Here is a 16,176-nt window from a genome sequence, read left to right as displayed (position 1 = left end):
AGACGCATGGTCGCGTGCGGGGGGGACGGGCGGGGGGGCGGCGGCAGGCTTCCCCGGGCCAACCCGAGTGGTCCCGGGGTCCAAGGTGCGCGGCGCTTGATTTGGGGCTCCCTGGGCCCTAATGACGGGCAGCTGGGCAGGCTCTGGCTTCCTTTGGAAACGTGACCTTGAAGCCCAAGCCAGCGACAGATGGGGCGGATCTAGAGGGGCACCTGCGGTTGCCGGGGCCGCACAGGAAATGGTGAGAGACTGAGCAGCACCCTGCAGACCTCTCCGTGACCGTGAGCACCGGAGAAAGTCGCAGGCAGCGTGGAGAAGGTGCGGGGAGTGAAGGGAACTCAGAGTTCAGAGCCAGCAAACTGCTCAAATCGTGGTTCTGATAGAAAAGTTACTTCAGGAAGAGAAACGTTAAGCCAATTCAAAAGTGTTTTCTCTCATCGTCAGTGAACGAGACAGGCTGTTTGTAGGTGCGGTGTCCACGTGTCAGGAGAGAGTTCTGCACGGCAGTCTGACCACCAACCTACTGCAGTGGCCTGTGGCAAAGGCCACAGAGTTGGGTGTCGGGGACCGTCGGGTGCTTCCCGAACGTCCTCTGTGTGCCAGGGTCTCAGCCGGCGCCGGCTCCTGTGCTTCGACCCCGCTCTGCGGGTTACAGAGCCGTGGAGAAAGCTGGCTGCCCCCACACACAGACGAGCGTGCGGTACATTTGTGCCGAGGGCGTTCGAACCTCGGGTACAGGGGTGTGCATTCCCAGCACAGGGACTTCTCCCAGCAGGAGGGTCAGGGGACATAGTGGGAGGAGCGATAGCTGATAAAAGAAAGGGAGGCTGCACTGGGGGGCGGGGGGCAGCGGGACGGCAGGGCCTCCCTCCCCCATCTGACTCTGGGCTGCGCTCGTGCCAGAGGATGGGGGAGGAGGGACAGGGACTAGTGTGCCCAACACAGAAAGGCAGGGTCCCCAGGACTTGAGAGACTGGCGAGGCAGCCCCAGGTGGCGCTGGGCTCTGTCCGGCTGGGCTGCCAGACGGGGGCATTGCCCTTGTGCGGGCCGGAGACCGTTGCAGGGGAAGGGACCCTGAATCTGCAGAGCACTCGGGAGGCAGCAACCTGCGGCCTGCTGTTCACGCTTTCCTTCTCATTAGCTTTAACGATCGGTGCTGTGTCCTAAGCTGGAGATTTTCTCTTGCCATAGCAACGTAAAGCATCTATTCAACTTAAACGGGGTCGAATGTGAGGGGTCAAATGTGAGGGGCAGTTTCGGGTGTCTCCACAGCATCCTGTGTGTCCTGGGTCTGGGCCAGTTGTCACTCTAGAGGCCCCACGGGAGGGTCTTTGACCGCCTCATCTGGTCAAGGCAGAGTGTGCCGGCAGCCCCTGGTCATAGACGGTCCCTGGGGGCTGCGCATGTGGCCATCACACCAGCAGTGAGCAAGGGGGTGGCCGAGAAACCTGTCTCTGGTGTCCCCCACTCTAACCCACGTGACGCTTTTTGTACATTGTCGACCTTCTTATGGATGTCGTAATGGCACATGATTGTTTCCTGTAATGTCGGGGAAGTCCCATTAGGTTTACAGACTCTATTTTAACCAAGGGGTGCCCTGCCCTGGGTGACCTTGAAAGTGATGTGAACATTTCAGTCCGAGGAGAGTAATCGGCTTAATGAAGGTCAGATGCACGAAAAGTGCGAGCTGGGTGTCTTTAACCAACAATGAAGGAACCAGACTTGAGCTCCTCTGGAAAGACGGGGCGACCCGCCCTGCGGACCCTCAGGTCACCACCGGCGATTTGAGAAAGTGTCCCAGGGTTCTCGAGACAAAATTCAGTGACCTGTGACTTGAAAAGTATTTCACCCATCAATTTCATTAATAAGAGAACAGTACTTGGGAATCAAGGAAAGGTCATCAGCATCAGCTGATGAAGTTGGCGGTTGTTTGGCCCTCCCTCTGTTGAACAGGCCGACAGAACTGTGTGAGCGCACAAAGCAGTAACACATTTCTTGCCCGCCAGGAGCTCTGACTCCAGGCAGGCAGGAGGACGGGCTGCACATGGAGCACAGTTTGCCGACAGTTAAGGCAGGTGATCACCTGGCTGAATGAAGCAGCGGCCCTGGGCTGCAGCCCTTGTAGCTGCCGAGTGGGTGGCACGCAGGGCCAGCGAGTGGCAGTGCACTCGGATAGGAGGTCCCCCACGGGGGGGCTCTGAGGTGTGGGCCGGCACAGGGCCCAGCCAGGCACCTGTTGGCTGCACGAACGGTTCTCGGAGGCCACTGAGCTGCACTGCGGCGGCACAGGGTGGGTGTCCTGGTGGGGCTGGTGGAGACAAGCAGGGAGGAGCGCAAGCACTTAGACTCACCAAGTTAGTGCTGCGGGGCGTGTGCACTGACTAATCAGAGAGCCTGGGCCTGCGGGCGGCTGGCCTCCAGCAGGCAGTGCCTCCGTGGGCCTCTCGGGGGGGGCACTGCCCTGGGGTCCCCGGGGGGCCCTGGGTGGTGCGAGTCCCACAGGCTCAAGAAGGGCCGGCCGGGTGGGCCTGGCTGCTGTGAGCGCCAGGGGGTGGAGGGACAGCCGCCCGCTCCCACGGGGGCCGGTCGAGATGGGCACCCGTGTCGGGGGAACGTCGTCGCCCGACACTGCCCTTGGCCATGTCCTCTGCTCACACCAACTCTGTGCCTTTGCCTTCAGCCCGGAAGCAAGAGATCATCAAAGTCACGGAGCAGCTGATCGAAGCCATCAACAACGGAGACTTCGAAGCGTACACGTGAGTGCGCACCCGTGACTGTGCTCTGCGCACCCGGCGCTGCCTTCTCTGGTGCACTGGGTTCGTGTGTGATTGACATGCTGGCAGTGGCTTTGTTTCAGGATATAAAGGACGTAAGTGGCCCTGGAGGAAAATACATGCGTCCGAGATTTCAAGGAGCCGGGGCCTTCGAGTGGGACAGGGGTTTGTTCTCTGTGCACAGAAGTGTGACCACCACACCCCTGTACAGACACAGGGCAGGAAGCACTGAGAGGGGATGATGCAGTGACTCAGGGGCGTCCTCGCCGGGCCACACGGCGCAGCTGTCCGTCAGCTCCAGCTCCAGTCCACATGTCTGCAGTCCAGGGGCAGGCAGAGTCGGGCCCAGCCCCCCTGCGCCCTCCCCGGCCGCCCTGGAGTAGAGACCGGGGATGCAGGAGGTGGGGCTGGCCTCCGAGCTTCAGAGCAGGTGGGCAGTGGCAGCGAGAAGCCAGGGGGGCGAGGCTGCCTGCAGAACGGAGCCTGGGGGAGAGCGCAGGACACTCAGGAGCTCGCGTCTGTGCGGAGGCCTGGAGGGGGCGGCGGGGCAAGGAGCACGGTCACCGGGGCCCTGGGCTTTCGCCCGCTAACTCCACTGACCGAAATGCAGCGTGGCCGTGAGCTTTGCATCTAAGCCACGGACGGGGTGAGCGGAGGCGTGCACTGAAGCAGCGCTCCTGTCAGGGGGACTCGGAAACACCGTCTGCCTTACGGTCACTGTGAGGGAGGAAGAGGAAGGACAGACGCTGCCTTGGGGAGAACAAAGGGGGTTTTACCTTCTGCCTTCCAAGTTTCACGAAGGTATTACCTCCACCAGCAGCTACAAACGGCCGCGGACAAAGCCTGGGCGAGAGGAACGGGGTGCAGCCAAGCCCACTGCCGCGTCAGTTCCGGGACAGGTCCAGGGCCCGGGCGCGAGGCTGGCACGACCGTGAGGCTGCAAGGTGCTCCTGGTCACGTTGCTGGTGTGGCTTTGTTACACCCAGGCCACTCTCCAGACGCAAAGACAGTGTTTCCTTTTAAACCTCCTTTTTCAACAGTGTCCCCATGGAGTGGCACAAGCGTGTTTCGTTGGTGGTGGTGACCGGGCAGAACGCGTGTCCCGTGTGGTCACACGGCACAGAGTGGAGTGTTTGAAATGATGCAGTTCCTTGGGACGCCCTTCGGTCACTGATTCCCCAGCCTGGGGTCTGGCTTGACCTGGTGCAGTCGGCCCCGGGAGCCCCCGGGGTGGGGGCTGGAGCAGCTCTGTGGCCGCCTGGTCCCGAAACCCCTGCTCAGAGCACAGGCACCCACAGGCCGTGTGTGTCCTTGGGAGCCACTGCTCCCAGTGGGGAGCCGGTCACAGGATGGACCTGCGTGTGCGAGGAAGAGCCGATGCGTAGGTTTTCAAATGCACTGCCCCCTGGTGCTCGGGCAGAAAGCTGCATCCTAGCCCGCGACGGTAAAATGTCGCTGCACCGAGGTCGACAGCCAGCACTGCATTTGCAGAGGAAAGCGCCAGCAGCACCAGCTCCCGTCACCACAGGGTCACTGTTTCCCCAGTTTGCCCCTTAGAAAGAAGTTGTGTGTGTTTGACCTTGAACTTAAAAATAGCTGCCCCCTCCCACCCCCACCTCCCCTTTGAGGCTTTCTTTACCACACTGAGTAACCACTGTGATTTTTTATTTTAAAAGTATGTTCTACTTTTAAAGTGTTTTACAAAAACCTCAGTCCCATATTCTGTGAGGCCGTGAATTAGCTTTTTAAAAACTGTGTCTGTTGAACAGTTGAAAAGTTTTCCCTCCCAAGCAGGGAATTTCCCCATGAAATTTAGAGGCAGACCCGGCAGATTAAAACCCTCCCGTCCGTCCTCCTCCGTCCGCCCTGTGCACTTCTCACTCTCCCGGCCCAGGAGTCGCTCGCGCTCTGAGGAGCTGCCCCGTGTCTTCGGGCCGCCGCGCGCACCCCCTTCCTTCCCGGGCCCTCCCGCCCCTCGTGTAAGTCTCCTGGCCGCAGGCACACTGCGTAGTTCCAGTGCAGGACGAACTGTTGTTACAGCTGTTTGTTCACAGACTGTTTGCCCTAAAGCAGGTGTTTAACGAGCCTTTGTTGAATGAATGGGTACAAAGGAAACCCATTGGCTTTCTCTGAAGACTTAATGTGGCGAATTTCTTTGTTTAATCCTATTTTCAGGATTATGTGCATTTGAACTGTTCGTTAATTTTATTTTTAAAGTGAGATAAACTTTGTCCACATGGTAATTGAGTTTATGGATGTCGCCAGGAACCTGCTTTCTGATCAGTTGTAACGCAGATGTGTGTCTTGGATGTAGAAGGTGTCAAAAATCACTCCCAAAGTGTTTAATTTCAGAGCCAGAAGTTGGCTTTACAGGGTTTGGAGAGGGACCGGGACTTGGACAGTGTCTAAACAATAATAAACCTCAGCTGAGAGCAGGAAACCCGGGGAGGGCCCAGAGAGCCGGCCGTGGCCATGACAGCAGCGCGGGGTCTGGAAAGTGCTGCTTTGGGGCCCGTCCTCAGCCCATCTCGCCACGGCCCGTGGCAGAAACTGTGTGTTTCTCGTGGATGTTAGAGCCGTTTCCCTCACGGAAGGTCAGGTCAGAGTGGGTGCGTGCGAAGCAGCAAACCACAGTCACTCTCTTATCGATCACGTTTGTTTTTTCCCACAGGAAAATCTGTGACCCGGGTCTTACAGCTTTTGAACCTGAGGCTTTGGGCAATTTAGTGGAAGGAATGGACTTTCATCGATTCTACTTTGAAAATGGTATATTTACTCTAAATTTAATAACATGCCTTTTCTAAGCTCCCTTTGAATTTCTCCCCAGTTTGCTTATTCTTTGGCTCTTCTGTGCAGTGAGGGCTTTCAGTGTTCGAAACAGGAAGCGGTTGGCAGGGTCGGTGTGTCTCGAAACAGTGCCCGATTCTGCACGAGAGTCGTGTCGGTCGGACGCACCTGAGCAGTCGCGATGTGGCATGAGCCGCCGAGGCGCCGCCCCGGGGCACGCCGTCCTGAACCTCCCTCCGCTCTCTCCCCAGCTCTGTCCAAGGGCAGCAAGCCGGTGCACACCATCATCTTGAACCCCCACGTGCACCTGGTGGGCGAGGACGCCGCGTGCATCGCCTACGTGCGGCTCACCCAGTACCTGGACGGCGGCGGCCTGCCCAGGACCATGCAGTCCGAGGAGACCCGCGTGTGGCACCGCCGGGATGGCAAGTGGCAGAACGTGCACTTCCACCGCTCGGGGTCGCCGACGGTGCCCACCAAGTAGGTGTCCCCGCGGCCCCTGCTCGCAGCGTGGCGCACGCGCTCGGTCGTCCTGGTGGCAGCAGACACTCATCAGAGTGGCCTGTGGTTCTCTGGGCAGGTCCCCCGCCCGCCCCTTGTGGGCCGAGGCCCCTCGAGAGCAGTGAGTGGTTCTAGACGGGAGCTCGGGTTGAACTGGAGGGTCCGGGGCGGAGGGCAGGCTGTCCCTTCACTGTCGCACTCCGGGTGGGAGGGGAGAAGGCGGGGAATTTCTAAAATGGTCGGCGCGGTGCCAGGAGTCCCCGGTCCCAGGGGACCCACCGGCCTCAGTCCCGATGTCGGCAGGGACGTGTCGAGTGCAGCATGGCAAGTGCAGGGTCAGAGCGGGGTTGTCCCTGCAGTGGTCCCTCAGGCACGTAGGCCACACGAGCTGCTGACCGTGGCCGCAGGCAGGGTGCCGGCCCTTCCGCTCCAGAGAGCACCTCAGCCCCCGAACCGGGGGAGTGTGTACACCGCTCACAGTCAGCCTCGGGGTGGAGCCCAGTGTGGGCACCGTGGACCCCAGAGCCGCTCCTAAATGATGAGACAGAAGGACGCGGGGGGACAGGCCGGGCTCGGGAGGGCGCAGCGTCGAGTGTAGTGGTGGCAGGGGTCCTCGGGCCACAGTTCACAAGGAACAGGAGGCTGATTCTCTCAGGGCGGGTGTGGCGGCCCCTGCCGCTCTCAGCCCTGGTTCCCTCACCAGCTTCACCCCTTGACATCTGGGGTGCGGGGCAGCGAGGGTCACACAGTGGCCCTTCGGCTCCCTCCAGAGAGCTGTCCAGGTCTCCCAGCTCCGTGACCACAGTGGTCTCTAAAGCCTTCTCTGTAGCCTCAACGACCCACGTAGACTAAGAGCTGGACCTGTGGCAAGTGCGTCCCCAGTTAAAAACAAGAGGTTGAAATTTAGCCTAAAAGCAGCAGCTGAGCCAGGGAGAGAAAGGCAGACGGAGCAGGGTCCTGAAGACCCCGCTGGGTGCTGGCCGCCCCGGGAGGTGCAGGACAGGTGGCCCGTTGGTGCGGCCGGGCGGCGGGCCACTGCGCGCAGCCTCTGGACCGCAGCGGCTGAGCAGGGCTCTCCCCCCCCCCAGTGTCCCCAGTGGCAAAGGCCACCCGCCAGCAAGCCCCTCTTTGTGGCAGAGCCTCGAAGGCATGAAACCATTTCTCTGTGGTCCTGCCCCTAGCGCCTTGGGGTCGGAGGGGTGGCCACAGCGCTGGGTGCCGTTCTCTCCCTTCGCAGTCACCGGAAACCAGAACGGGTCTTCGAGTCCCAGCCCCTTTGCGTGAGCCCCGGGCTGGCGCGGTGCCGGCTTCCGGCCGCGGCACTCAGCCCGCACGGGCACTCCGGGGGCAGCCACCAAGCTGTGCGGGCAGCGCTGGCCATCCAGGCCTCGCTGGGGCTGGGCTCCCTGCGTCCTGCCATTCCCCACACGCGCTGGCCGAGGCTGACGTGTCCCTTCGTCTGCCTGAAACTTCAGGCCCACCGAGCGGGCGGCTGCAGAGGAGAGTTGAGAGGTGGCTGTGGTTAACCGCGTGCCTGTGCCGTCGCTGGTGTGTCTCTTCTTCAGACGGGAGGCTCACGTCCGTGGTTCTGTCGTGAGCTGTCCCCGTCAGAGCTCTGCGGGGCCCGGGTGCGGGGCCAGGAGTGCTGACAAAAGCCAGGGCTGAGCTTCCACTGTGTCCGAGTGACCATGTTCATTGTGAACTTGCTGAATCCGCCGGCTTCCACGTGTGGTTGAGTTTATAGCAACACTGCGTCTGCAGCCTGGCACGGTGCGGACGCGAGGACGGGTCACCCGTGCCGGCTCCCTGTCTCCCGGTGGCGGTCACCGGCTGAGGGCGCTCTCACCCGCCGTTGCACCGACTTGCGAGGCCGCAGCCTGGGCCCGGGTGTGGCCGTTCTAACTGGTGTCTTCGCCCCTTTGTCCGCAGCTAAGTGTCCGCAGCGCCCCGTCGGCACCATGTCTCCAGGCCCCTGGACGGGACCGGGCCACCCCTGCCTGCCCGAGGGCGTGAAGGCCGGACCTGGTGCCTGTGGGACGCGCGCCTCTCCTCGCCGTCACCCTCCCGTCCGCGTTCGCCCTCGCCACGGGCCGTGCAGACCCTCCCACCTGCTCGTCGCGCTGTCGATGCCAAGACGGGACAGACTCCCACGGCTGTTCTCGTGAGGACGGCTTGTAAGAAAAATGTAAATTTTTAAAAACTCTTCGCTACTGATCTGTGTTGGCTTGTTTAACGAAAGGGCAACGGCACGTCCTGTCCCCGGGCGGCCCTGGCTGAGGGGCGTTTGACCTGCACACACTTGTGCTGGTGGGCGGGGCGGCGGCCCCCACTGTCACGTCCTTCTGGTCAAACCGCAGACGGAAGCTCCGGTCACGTCCGAGTCGAGTCGCCGTCTGCACTGGGGGCTTGTGGGACTGGGTTCTGTGTTTCTCGAGTCTTCTGTTCTCTTGTTTTACCCTCTGACCTCCCCCCCGTTCTCGTCTCTGCCTTTCTCTTGTCTGGTAGTGAGGGAGAAGGGCGCGGTTTGCGTAACGAAGGTAAAGATAAGGGCTCAGGCCGGTGGTCAGTGGCCTGCAGTTCGGCCCCCAGCAGCTCTGCTGGGACGATGAAGGTTGGGGCTCCAGCTGGCACACGGAGGCCCGCAGTGGGGACCGGCGGTGGGCGGGGCCCTGTCCCGGGACCAGGTTTGTGCCGCAGGCCCCGCGGGCAGGGCGCCCCCCACGGCTGCCGCTCTGAAGTCAGCGAGGCCGCACGCGTTTCCATTCTCTTCCGTGGTTTGCACTCAGCTGTTGCGACCTGTGCTCTGCAGCATCTTTTTGTCAGAGCAGCGTCACGTCCCTGCGTGGAGTTAGGCTTCTCCAGTTTGCACGGATGGCGGCGCGTGCGGGGCTCCGATCTCACCCCTCACCGCCTGGGGTCTGCACGCCACACGGGCCCCCGTGCGCTCCCTCCGTGACGTGCCCCCGCCTGTGCCTGCAGCAGAGACGACGCCCGCGCGGCCCTCCCCCCGCTTGCCCTCCTGTGTTCACGGCGCCTCACTTAGGAATCGTTGCTAGTGGGTGTGTGGTAGACGGACTGACGCTTTTCTGGTAATTACTACATGATTTAAAACAATATATATTTAAACTGAACATATACAGTAAATGTATTGAGCCATGTTAACCTGCCAATGAAATCTGTGAAGTAACAGCCTCCGTTTTCCTTGTTGATTTCTCTCACTTTTCTGTGAAATGGCTGCACGTGGCTGCGTGTGTTCCACGGTGGACACCGTGGTCGTCTGACACTCTGAACTGAGCACGTCGTGTTGGGGGGCCGCCCCTTCCCAGCGGGACCCACGTCCGTCCCCTTCTGTCATGTGAAACACTGCAGTTCACCATGGGACACTGTACATACTTCTTGCCATAATGGTAAACGACTGATTATTTAAGAGTTAATAAATTTGTGATTTCCGCTGGCAGTGCGTCGTCTCCTCTCTCAGGAGTGTTTATGGCCGAGGGCACCGCGCCCCCACGGCCCACGTCCTGCCCTGGTCTCCTTAGGTCGCAGCCTCACCTGGGACGTCCAGCTGCGCTGTCCTGTCGGCTTGTCCGCGGTGGCGGCACAGTTGAATTTACTGGACAACTTACAAAAGCCGTGAAGTTAAAGACGCCCCTCCTCCGTCCTGCTCGGTGCCGCCGGGTCGGCAGGTGCGCTCACCTGACAGGCGTCTGCCTGCCGCGCTCGGCTCCTTCAGGGCCCGAACCCACGCCCGTCTCTGCCTGTCCCGTCCTCTGCAACCCGGGCCCCGCCCGACCCCGCCCGAGCTCCCCCAGCCACGTCCTCGCGGTGCCGCTGCCCAGGAGCACAGGGCGGCTGTGCTGCAAACGGGGCCCAGGACTGTCGCCGGGCCTGACGTTGAGTGAGTCCCCTCTCCCGCGGAGTCTGTTTCCGTGGGTGCGCGAGGAGAGAAGCGTCGGGACAAGGACACCCTGAGGGTCGGAGGCCTGGGTACCGGACACCGGCCGCCCTTGTAGGCCAGTTCTGAGCGGTCACTGCTGTGACCGTCACTGAGACCAAAGCTCCCTCCAGGGGACGGTGGCACAGCTTTGCTGTGAGCTGCCCTCTGTGCAGGGTCCCCATACTATTGGGGACAGACCTAGTTATGTGTGTTAGTGGGAAGGAGAGACACAGCCAGGCAGTCCTCTCGCGCAACCAGCAGAGTCCAGGAAATTTTTCAAGGAAACTTAGAAATAAAAGAATTACATATAATAAAAAGGCAAACCCTAAGAAGCACAAACTTTAAATAATTTCATTCAATAAACTTCTGCAACTTCTAGGACCATTTCCCCATCTTCAGGGTCTACTTTGTCAGGGAAAGTAAGAACAGTGAAAAGATTGTGACAAACGTCAACATGCGGGACCCTGTGGGCTCAGTGCAGGACTCCGAGCCACAGGGCGACAAGTGCTCCTGTCCCCATGCCTGTCGGGCCTCAGGCCCCCCTGCTCGCGCCGGGCTGGGGACGTGCGCGTCCAAGGCCCCCGCCTCCCGACAGCAGGAGCCGGCGCGTCCAACCTGGCCTGAGCGTTTTCCCTGAAATTCCACCAACATTTAAAAATTGGATATTTCACATAAAAGTCAGGATTTCTGGCTTAATTCATTTGAAGAATGGTAAGGTTCTGCCACACTGGTCCTGTGTTCCCATAGCAACAGTGAGGACAGCCGAGCCCTGAGTGCACGGCCCTCGCGTGTGCTGCTGGCTCGGGACACTGGTGCAGGGACCCCTCTGCTGGCCCTTTGGCCAGAACGGCCGGACTCCAGGGGGTCCAGACCCTTTGTGACTTCCTCCTGTTATTTTTGATCTCTTGGGTGGATGAGTCAGGGTTTGCTAGAGAAGTTGCACCAGGGGGATGTGTGCCCGCAGAGATTCATTACAATGACTCAGCTCCTATGTTTACGGAGGCTGACAAGTCCCAGGGCCCACGGTCCCCAGACTGGAGGCCCAGGAAAGCCACAGTTTCGGTCCAGGTCTGAAGGCAGAAGAGACCAACTGGTGCCTCAGCTCAAAGAGGCCCGGCGGGCAGAGTCCCTCTTGCCAGGGCAGGGGCAGCTTGTTCCGTTTGGGCTCCCAGGGGGTCGGACGAGGCCCACCAGCGTCAGCGAGGGCACTCAGCCCAACGCCTCCTCAAACGTGAGGTTTGTGCACAAACAGCCTCCCGCACGCCCAGAACGAGGCTTGCGCCCTGCCCAGCATCTGGGGCCCGGCCCAGCGCACACGCAGGAACGTGAGAAAGAAGAAAGGCCCCGCCCGTGTTCAGGAAGGCCGGAGCGGTGAGCAGCCCGCTGACCGCGGCCAGTCTAACCGCCGACCTCACCCTCCGAATGCGCGGGAGACCCGCCAGCTGTAAAACCGGAACCGAAAAGGATGAAATCAGACACCGAGAGCACGGATTCTCAAAAACGTAGTCTCAAGACACTTCACCCCTAAAACAATGGGCAAACTCATAAAGGCATTCTGTCTGGGGGTGCTAGTCACTGACATGGACCGTATTCAGAATGAAGACCAAGGTCTTAGAGCATGATAATGTACCAGCATGCCATCCCCACCTGTGTGCGACATCTGTCGTTGTAAGCCGTCCATTAAGTCAGACCCAACAGAACTGCCGATACCCACTCCGACCTGCAAAACAGCTGTTTCATGGGTGCAACCAAGCATTCGTCCACCGGGGAAGTCGCTGTGCCCGGCTAGAGGGCCTTCGAGTTCGGGGAGACTGGGAGGGGGTGTAGGTTCGGCTACGAAATGTCCCTTCGAGGCAGCTCCCATTCCCACAGTGTCGTTATGTCTCTGAAAAGTCTGAGTTCCACAGTGAGACTTTCCCAGGGAATGATGACAGTGGGGGTTCGAAAGACGTTTCTCTGCATGTAATCCAAAACCAGTCTTTTTTACCATCCACACAATCAAGAAACAGCAAGACCTGTGGTTACTGAAAATAAAGGCCTCCCAGGCAACCACCTCACACAACACAGAAATAATCCGGTGGGGGCAGAGCGGCCGCTTGGAAACAGTGACTCACCGGTTTGGATTGGGTTCTGGGAACCGGGGCCTGCGAGGCGAGGGGGGTGCCACAGAGACCCCCTGAGGACAGAGGTGACAGCCAGCTGGCGAGCACATGGCGCCACGGGCCCAGAGCAAACACACACCAGCGGACAGAACTCGAAACGCTGCCCCAGCACAGACTCCCTGCACTTTCTGGCTCATTTCCGTGGCCTCCGTGAGCAGAGGCCACTCAGCTCTCTGGTCCCGAACCCAGAGCAGATGCTGGGAGGCAGGGGAGTCTCGGCCGGGGGCCAGGAGCTTGGCCAGGCCTGCCCTGAGCGTCCCGTGCTGCTGACCCTGCACGGCTGGGTGCCGCCCCAGCCCCTGGTCCCGCCTGCTGCGTTCTAGGAGACCCAGTCTCTGGGCTCCAGGCTCAGTTAATCAGCGCGGCCGCACGGAGAGGTCCCCTGAACCACTGAGGGAAGAAGCTTCCAAACCAGGGAGGGAGGGTGGACGTACCCCGTGTGCACCAGGGCAGAGTGGGTCCCTCTGACACAGGACACAGTGTGACAGTGTCACCACGGAGCAAAGCCAGCCGGAGGCTCCCACCCAGTTCGCCGCCCAGGGCGGTGGTTGAGTGGCGGAGGGAACGACCAGAATTTTTACTTTCACACAAAAAAACAGTTTAGGGTTAGTCTCGGTCGTTAATGAGATGCACACGTGTAGGGCATGCAGGCCGTGAGTTACCACGTTTATCTCGCAATTCAGGTGGGACCGTTTTCCCCTGGACAGGTGCCACCTGAACGGACCCTCGTCTCTGCACAGACGACCTTTTGTTTTGGGTTGGCCAAAAAGTCCTTTTAGTTTTTTCTCTAGAATAAAAGACACATTTTCATTTTCATCAATAACTTTGTTGCTTTGGATATTTTGAATATGTCAGCTATCTCTTAGGTGGTAGAACATTGATTGTTCTCAATTAATGTCTTGATTGGGTGGCTACCAACTTCATTCACCTGGTCCACCCGACCGTGGGGCATGGTCCAGCGAGAAATCTCCAGCATAAAACTTCACAGACCACTTTAGACACGTTTGATCAGTCACAGCACCTTCTCTACACACTGCACAAATCTTTTTTTGCATTTCAGTTGTGTTTTTACCTGTCTTGGAGTAATAAAGCATAATATGCAAAAATTGTTGCATATTTTCTTCCATCCTCAATATTAAAATTGCTACGCAAAAATCCACCAGTTTGGATGAATTTTTAACACGCACTGATATGACAGCTGTCACAATTTAATCTAACACAAAAGTGTCAAATGAAATTAAAGACTAAGCGCTACTAGAGCCATCGGTTGGGGAGACCGGATGAACTTTTTGGCCAACCCAATCTTATTAAAATAATTGTTTCAAAATCAAGTAGTTAAATTTATTATTTCATCAAATATCAGTTTACCTTTTGTGTGAATCAAACAACTCTATAAAATAAAACACTCAGATCTGTTTGCATAAACATGGCCATTTCAGCTCAAACCTGAGATTCCTTCACAGTGTTTTGCTCTTTAGAACCAGTTACCCAGTTTCACCACCGTCCCAACCCCCAGCACAGCCTGTAAACGCATTTCTCGGGCTCTCCAGGCTGAGGATCTGGGCTCAGAGCGCCGCCTGGTGGACAGGAGCTGCCCTCAGCACCCCAGCACCTCCCAAGACCCACCTGCCAGGCCGCCCCTTGAGACTGGGTTTCGGCACAGCTGGGGCCGCAGGCTCACAGTCCACAGCAGCAGGTGTCGGTCACAAACACGACAGTCTCTGTTCACTACTCTGGGACTCAGCCTACCTGTAAGTGACCAGCCCCCGGCTGGGCATCTCCCCTCTCCCCTGAGTCACCCTGTGAGACATCCCACCCAGGTCTCCACTGTGGCTGCAAACAAGTGAACTACAACTACAGCTTGGCTCAGAGGGTCCTGTGGCCGTGCAGAACCAGTGCTGGAGGGTAGGGCTGGGGGGCACGTTGGGAGCCCCAGTCCAGACTCCTCGCGGGTCCTTAGCCCAGCCCGACACCCCAGCAGGACACGCCATGTCAGCTGTGGTGCTTCGCCTGCCCCACAGGGGCCGTTCTGATACGTGTCAACTCCCTTCGAGGCCACAGGAGGCCACAGGCCTGCGGAGCAGACTGTCACACGGCCTCTCCCAACCTCCGACCTCTTGTTTCACAGAAAAAAAACCCTCCTGTTCTTGCCAACTGTGTCTCTGTGCTCCCCGAGTCCTCCATGCTGAACCTGCCTCTCACCAGTCATGGGGTCCCACACATCAGCACAGTTCTGACACCCTCTCCCAGGCATAGCTCAGCCGATGCCCACGGCAAGGCCAGGGGTCTGTCGCCTCTGACTCTGCCCAAGCCTGCTCAGACCCAACAAGCTCACCAGAGTGGCTCACAGAGCCCAGAGAAACACATTATTCACTGGGTCTCGGGCTGCTTGGGAAAGGACGTCAGTCGAGAGCAGCCAGGTGGAGTGAGCTGCACAGGACGGACACGGTGTGGAGGGGCACGGCGCTTCCGAGCCTCTCTGTCCCCCACCGTACCAGGTCTGCCCGTGCTCACCGCCCCGGAAGCTCTGAATCCTCATGCTTCTGTGGGGACTTCATCACCGAGCTGTGATCAACTCACCAGCCACTGGTGACTGGTCCCCTCCAGCCCCTCGCCCCTCCCTGGGGGTCAGACTGAAAGTTCCATCCCTTCAATCACATGGTTGCCCTGGCAACCAGCCCCATCCTCAGGTGAGGTCCAAACATTTCCTCCCTCACAGAATGAGAGACACCTTGGTCATTTACGATATTCTAAGCATTTTTGGAGCTTGGTGCCAGAAATAGGAATAAGCTCCCAATGTCTTATTAAAAATCACAACATCACGTTACACAGAAAAATGCATGAAGCCCCTCTCACCCTGAATAAGGGGTGAGCAGAGCTGTTGGCTCCCAGGTGCTCTCAGCTGTCTGGGCTCCTGGGACGAGGACAATTGTCCACAGGTGGAACCACGTCACAGCAGCAGCCCATCAGCCCAATTTCACCAGTTTTAAGAAGCAATTACCATCATAACCAAAAATGAAGGAGTTAACAGGCTTGTTCCCTCTGCCATCTGTCTCCTCTTCACCACCTGGCGTTGAAGGTCTACTGGGAAGCCGAGGGTCTTCCCAGAGCCCCAGGGTTATTTTCAAACTAAGGACCACAGTGATTAGAGCAGCATTTGAGCACCTACTATGTGCTGGGCTGTAGGTGATTGTGGACATAGAGGCCCCTATTTTTCCTTTCCCAGGAAAACTTTTCTCCATGTGCACACCCCTGTGTTCTGGGGGACAGGGTTCAGGACAGCAGGGTGGACCCCCGGACGCAGAGGCTGAGGCAGACAGGTGCCAGGTGCCTCCTGTCTCCACCCTCCCCCATCAGCCCCCGAAGGCCTCCCTTCAGCTCTTTGCTCTTCATTCACATTGGCTCCTAACGCAAAACCCCCATCAACACCAAACCTCGTTCTCGGCACAAAATCACGGCCCCCAGACCAGACACCGACGAGCCGTGCTCTCCAGCCTACGTCCGCGGAGACGCACGGGCTGTGTCGCAACAGGGCAGCCCCACCGCCCCCTCAGCCGCGGCGAGACCAGGACTGGTCGACTCCTCCTCTCCTCCCAAGCCCGAGGGAGTCCTGTAGAGGTCGCTGTGCAAGTCTCGACACAGGACTCCTACTTTTGAAATCCCCATGATTCAGCCCCTTCACTTGGCAATCAGGTCCCTCGTTCATCCAGCGGAATCCTAAAGAAAGCCCTAGAAGAAAAGCACCAAGGACGCCGCGAGAGGCCGTCCACCAACCTCCCTGTTTCATCCAGAATCCTACGCGTTTAGCAATGGGAACAAGGACAGAGCAGTACTGTGGGCAGTCACCTCATTTCTCATGTGGTTGCAGAGGGGGTTCTAGTCTTCGAGAGTCAAGGTTCATCGGGCTGGCCAGAGAGTCCGTCAGGATTCTCCGCATGATGGCTTTAGTGGTACTTAGTTGTCTTTAACTCCCTTCGAAATGGTTTTGTTAGATTGTTTGTGACAACTGTCATA

At 58.8% G+C, this 16,176-nt stretch overlaps 1 protein-coding gene across 4 annotated transcripts in view; it reads left to right on the top strand.

The window, feature by feature from the left end:
* CAMK2D (calcium/calmodulin dependent protein kinase II delta) overlaps positions 1-9,520 on the top strand; it is a 123,114-nt gene extending 113,594 nt beyond the window's left edge. For all 4 annotated transcript variants that reach the window (XM_053658100.1, XM_053658099.1, XM_053658098.1 and 1 more), the window contains 4 exons: positions 2,682-2,757; positions 5,447-5,541; positions 5,814-6,042; positions 7,993-9,520. In XM_053658100.1, coding sequence (XP_053514075.1) covers positions 2,682-2,757; positions 5,447-5,541; positions 5,814-6,042; positions 7,993-7,996 — 404 coding nt within the window. In that variant the 3' untranslated portion in view covers positions 7,997-9,520. The remainder of the gene's footprint in view (positions 1-2,681; positions 2,758-5,446; positions 5,542-5,813; positions 6,043-7,992) is intronic.
* The last annotated feature ends 6,656 nt before the right edge of the window (positions 9,521-16,176 follow it).

This window comes from Artibeus jamaicensis, unplaced genomic scaffold (genome assembly GCF_021234435.1).
Source record: "Artibeus jamaicensis isolate MK-2021 breed Jamaican fruit bat unplaced genomic scaffold, CSHL_Jam_final scaffold_537, whole genome shotgun sequence".
Classification (NCBI taxonomy): domain Eukaryota; kingdom Metazoa; phylum Chordata; class Mammalia; order Chiroptera; family Phyllostomidae; genus Artibeus; species Artibeus jamaicensis.
Note: the sequence above shows the minus strand (reverse complement) of the source record. Positions and strands in the feature narration are given on the sequence as shown.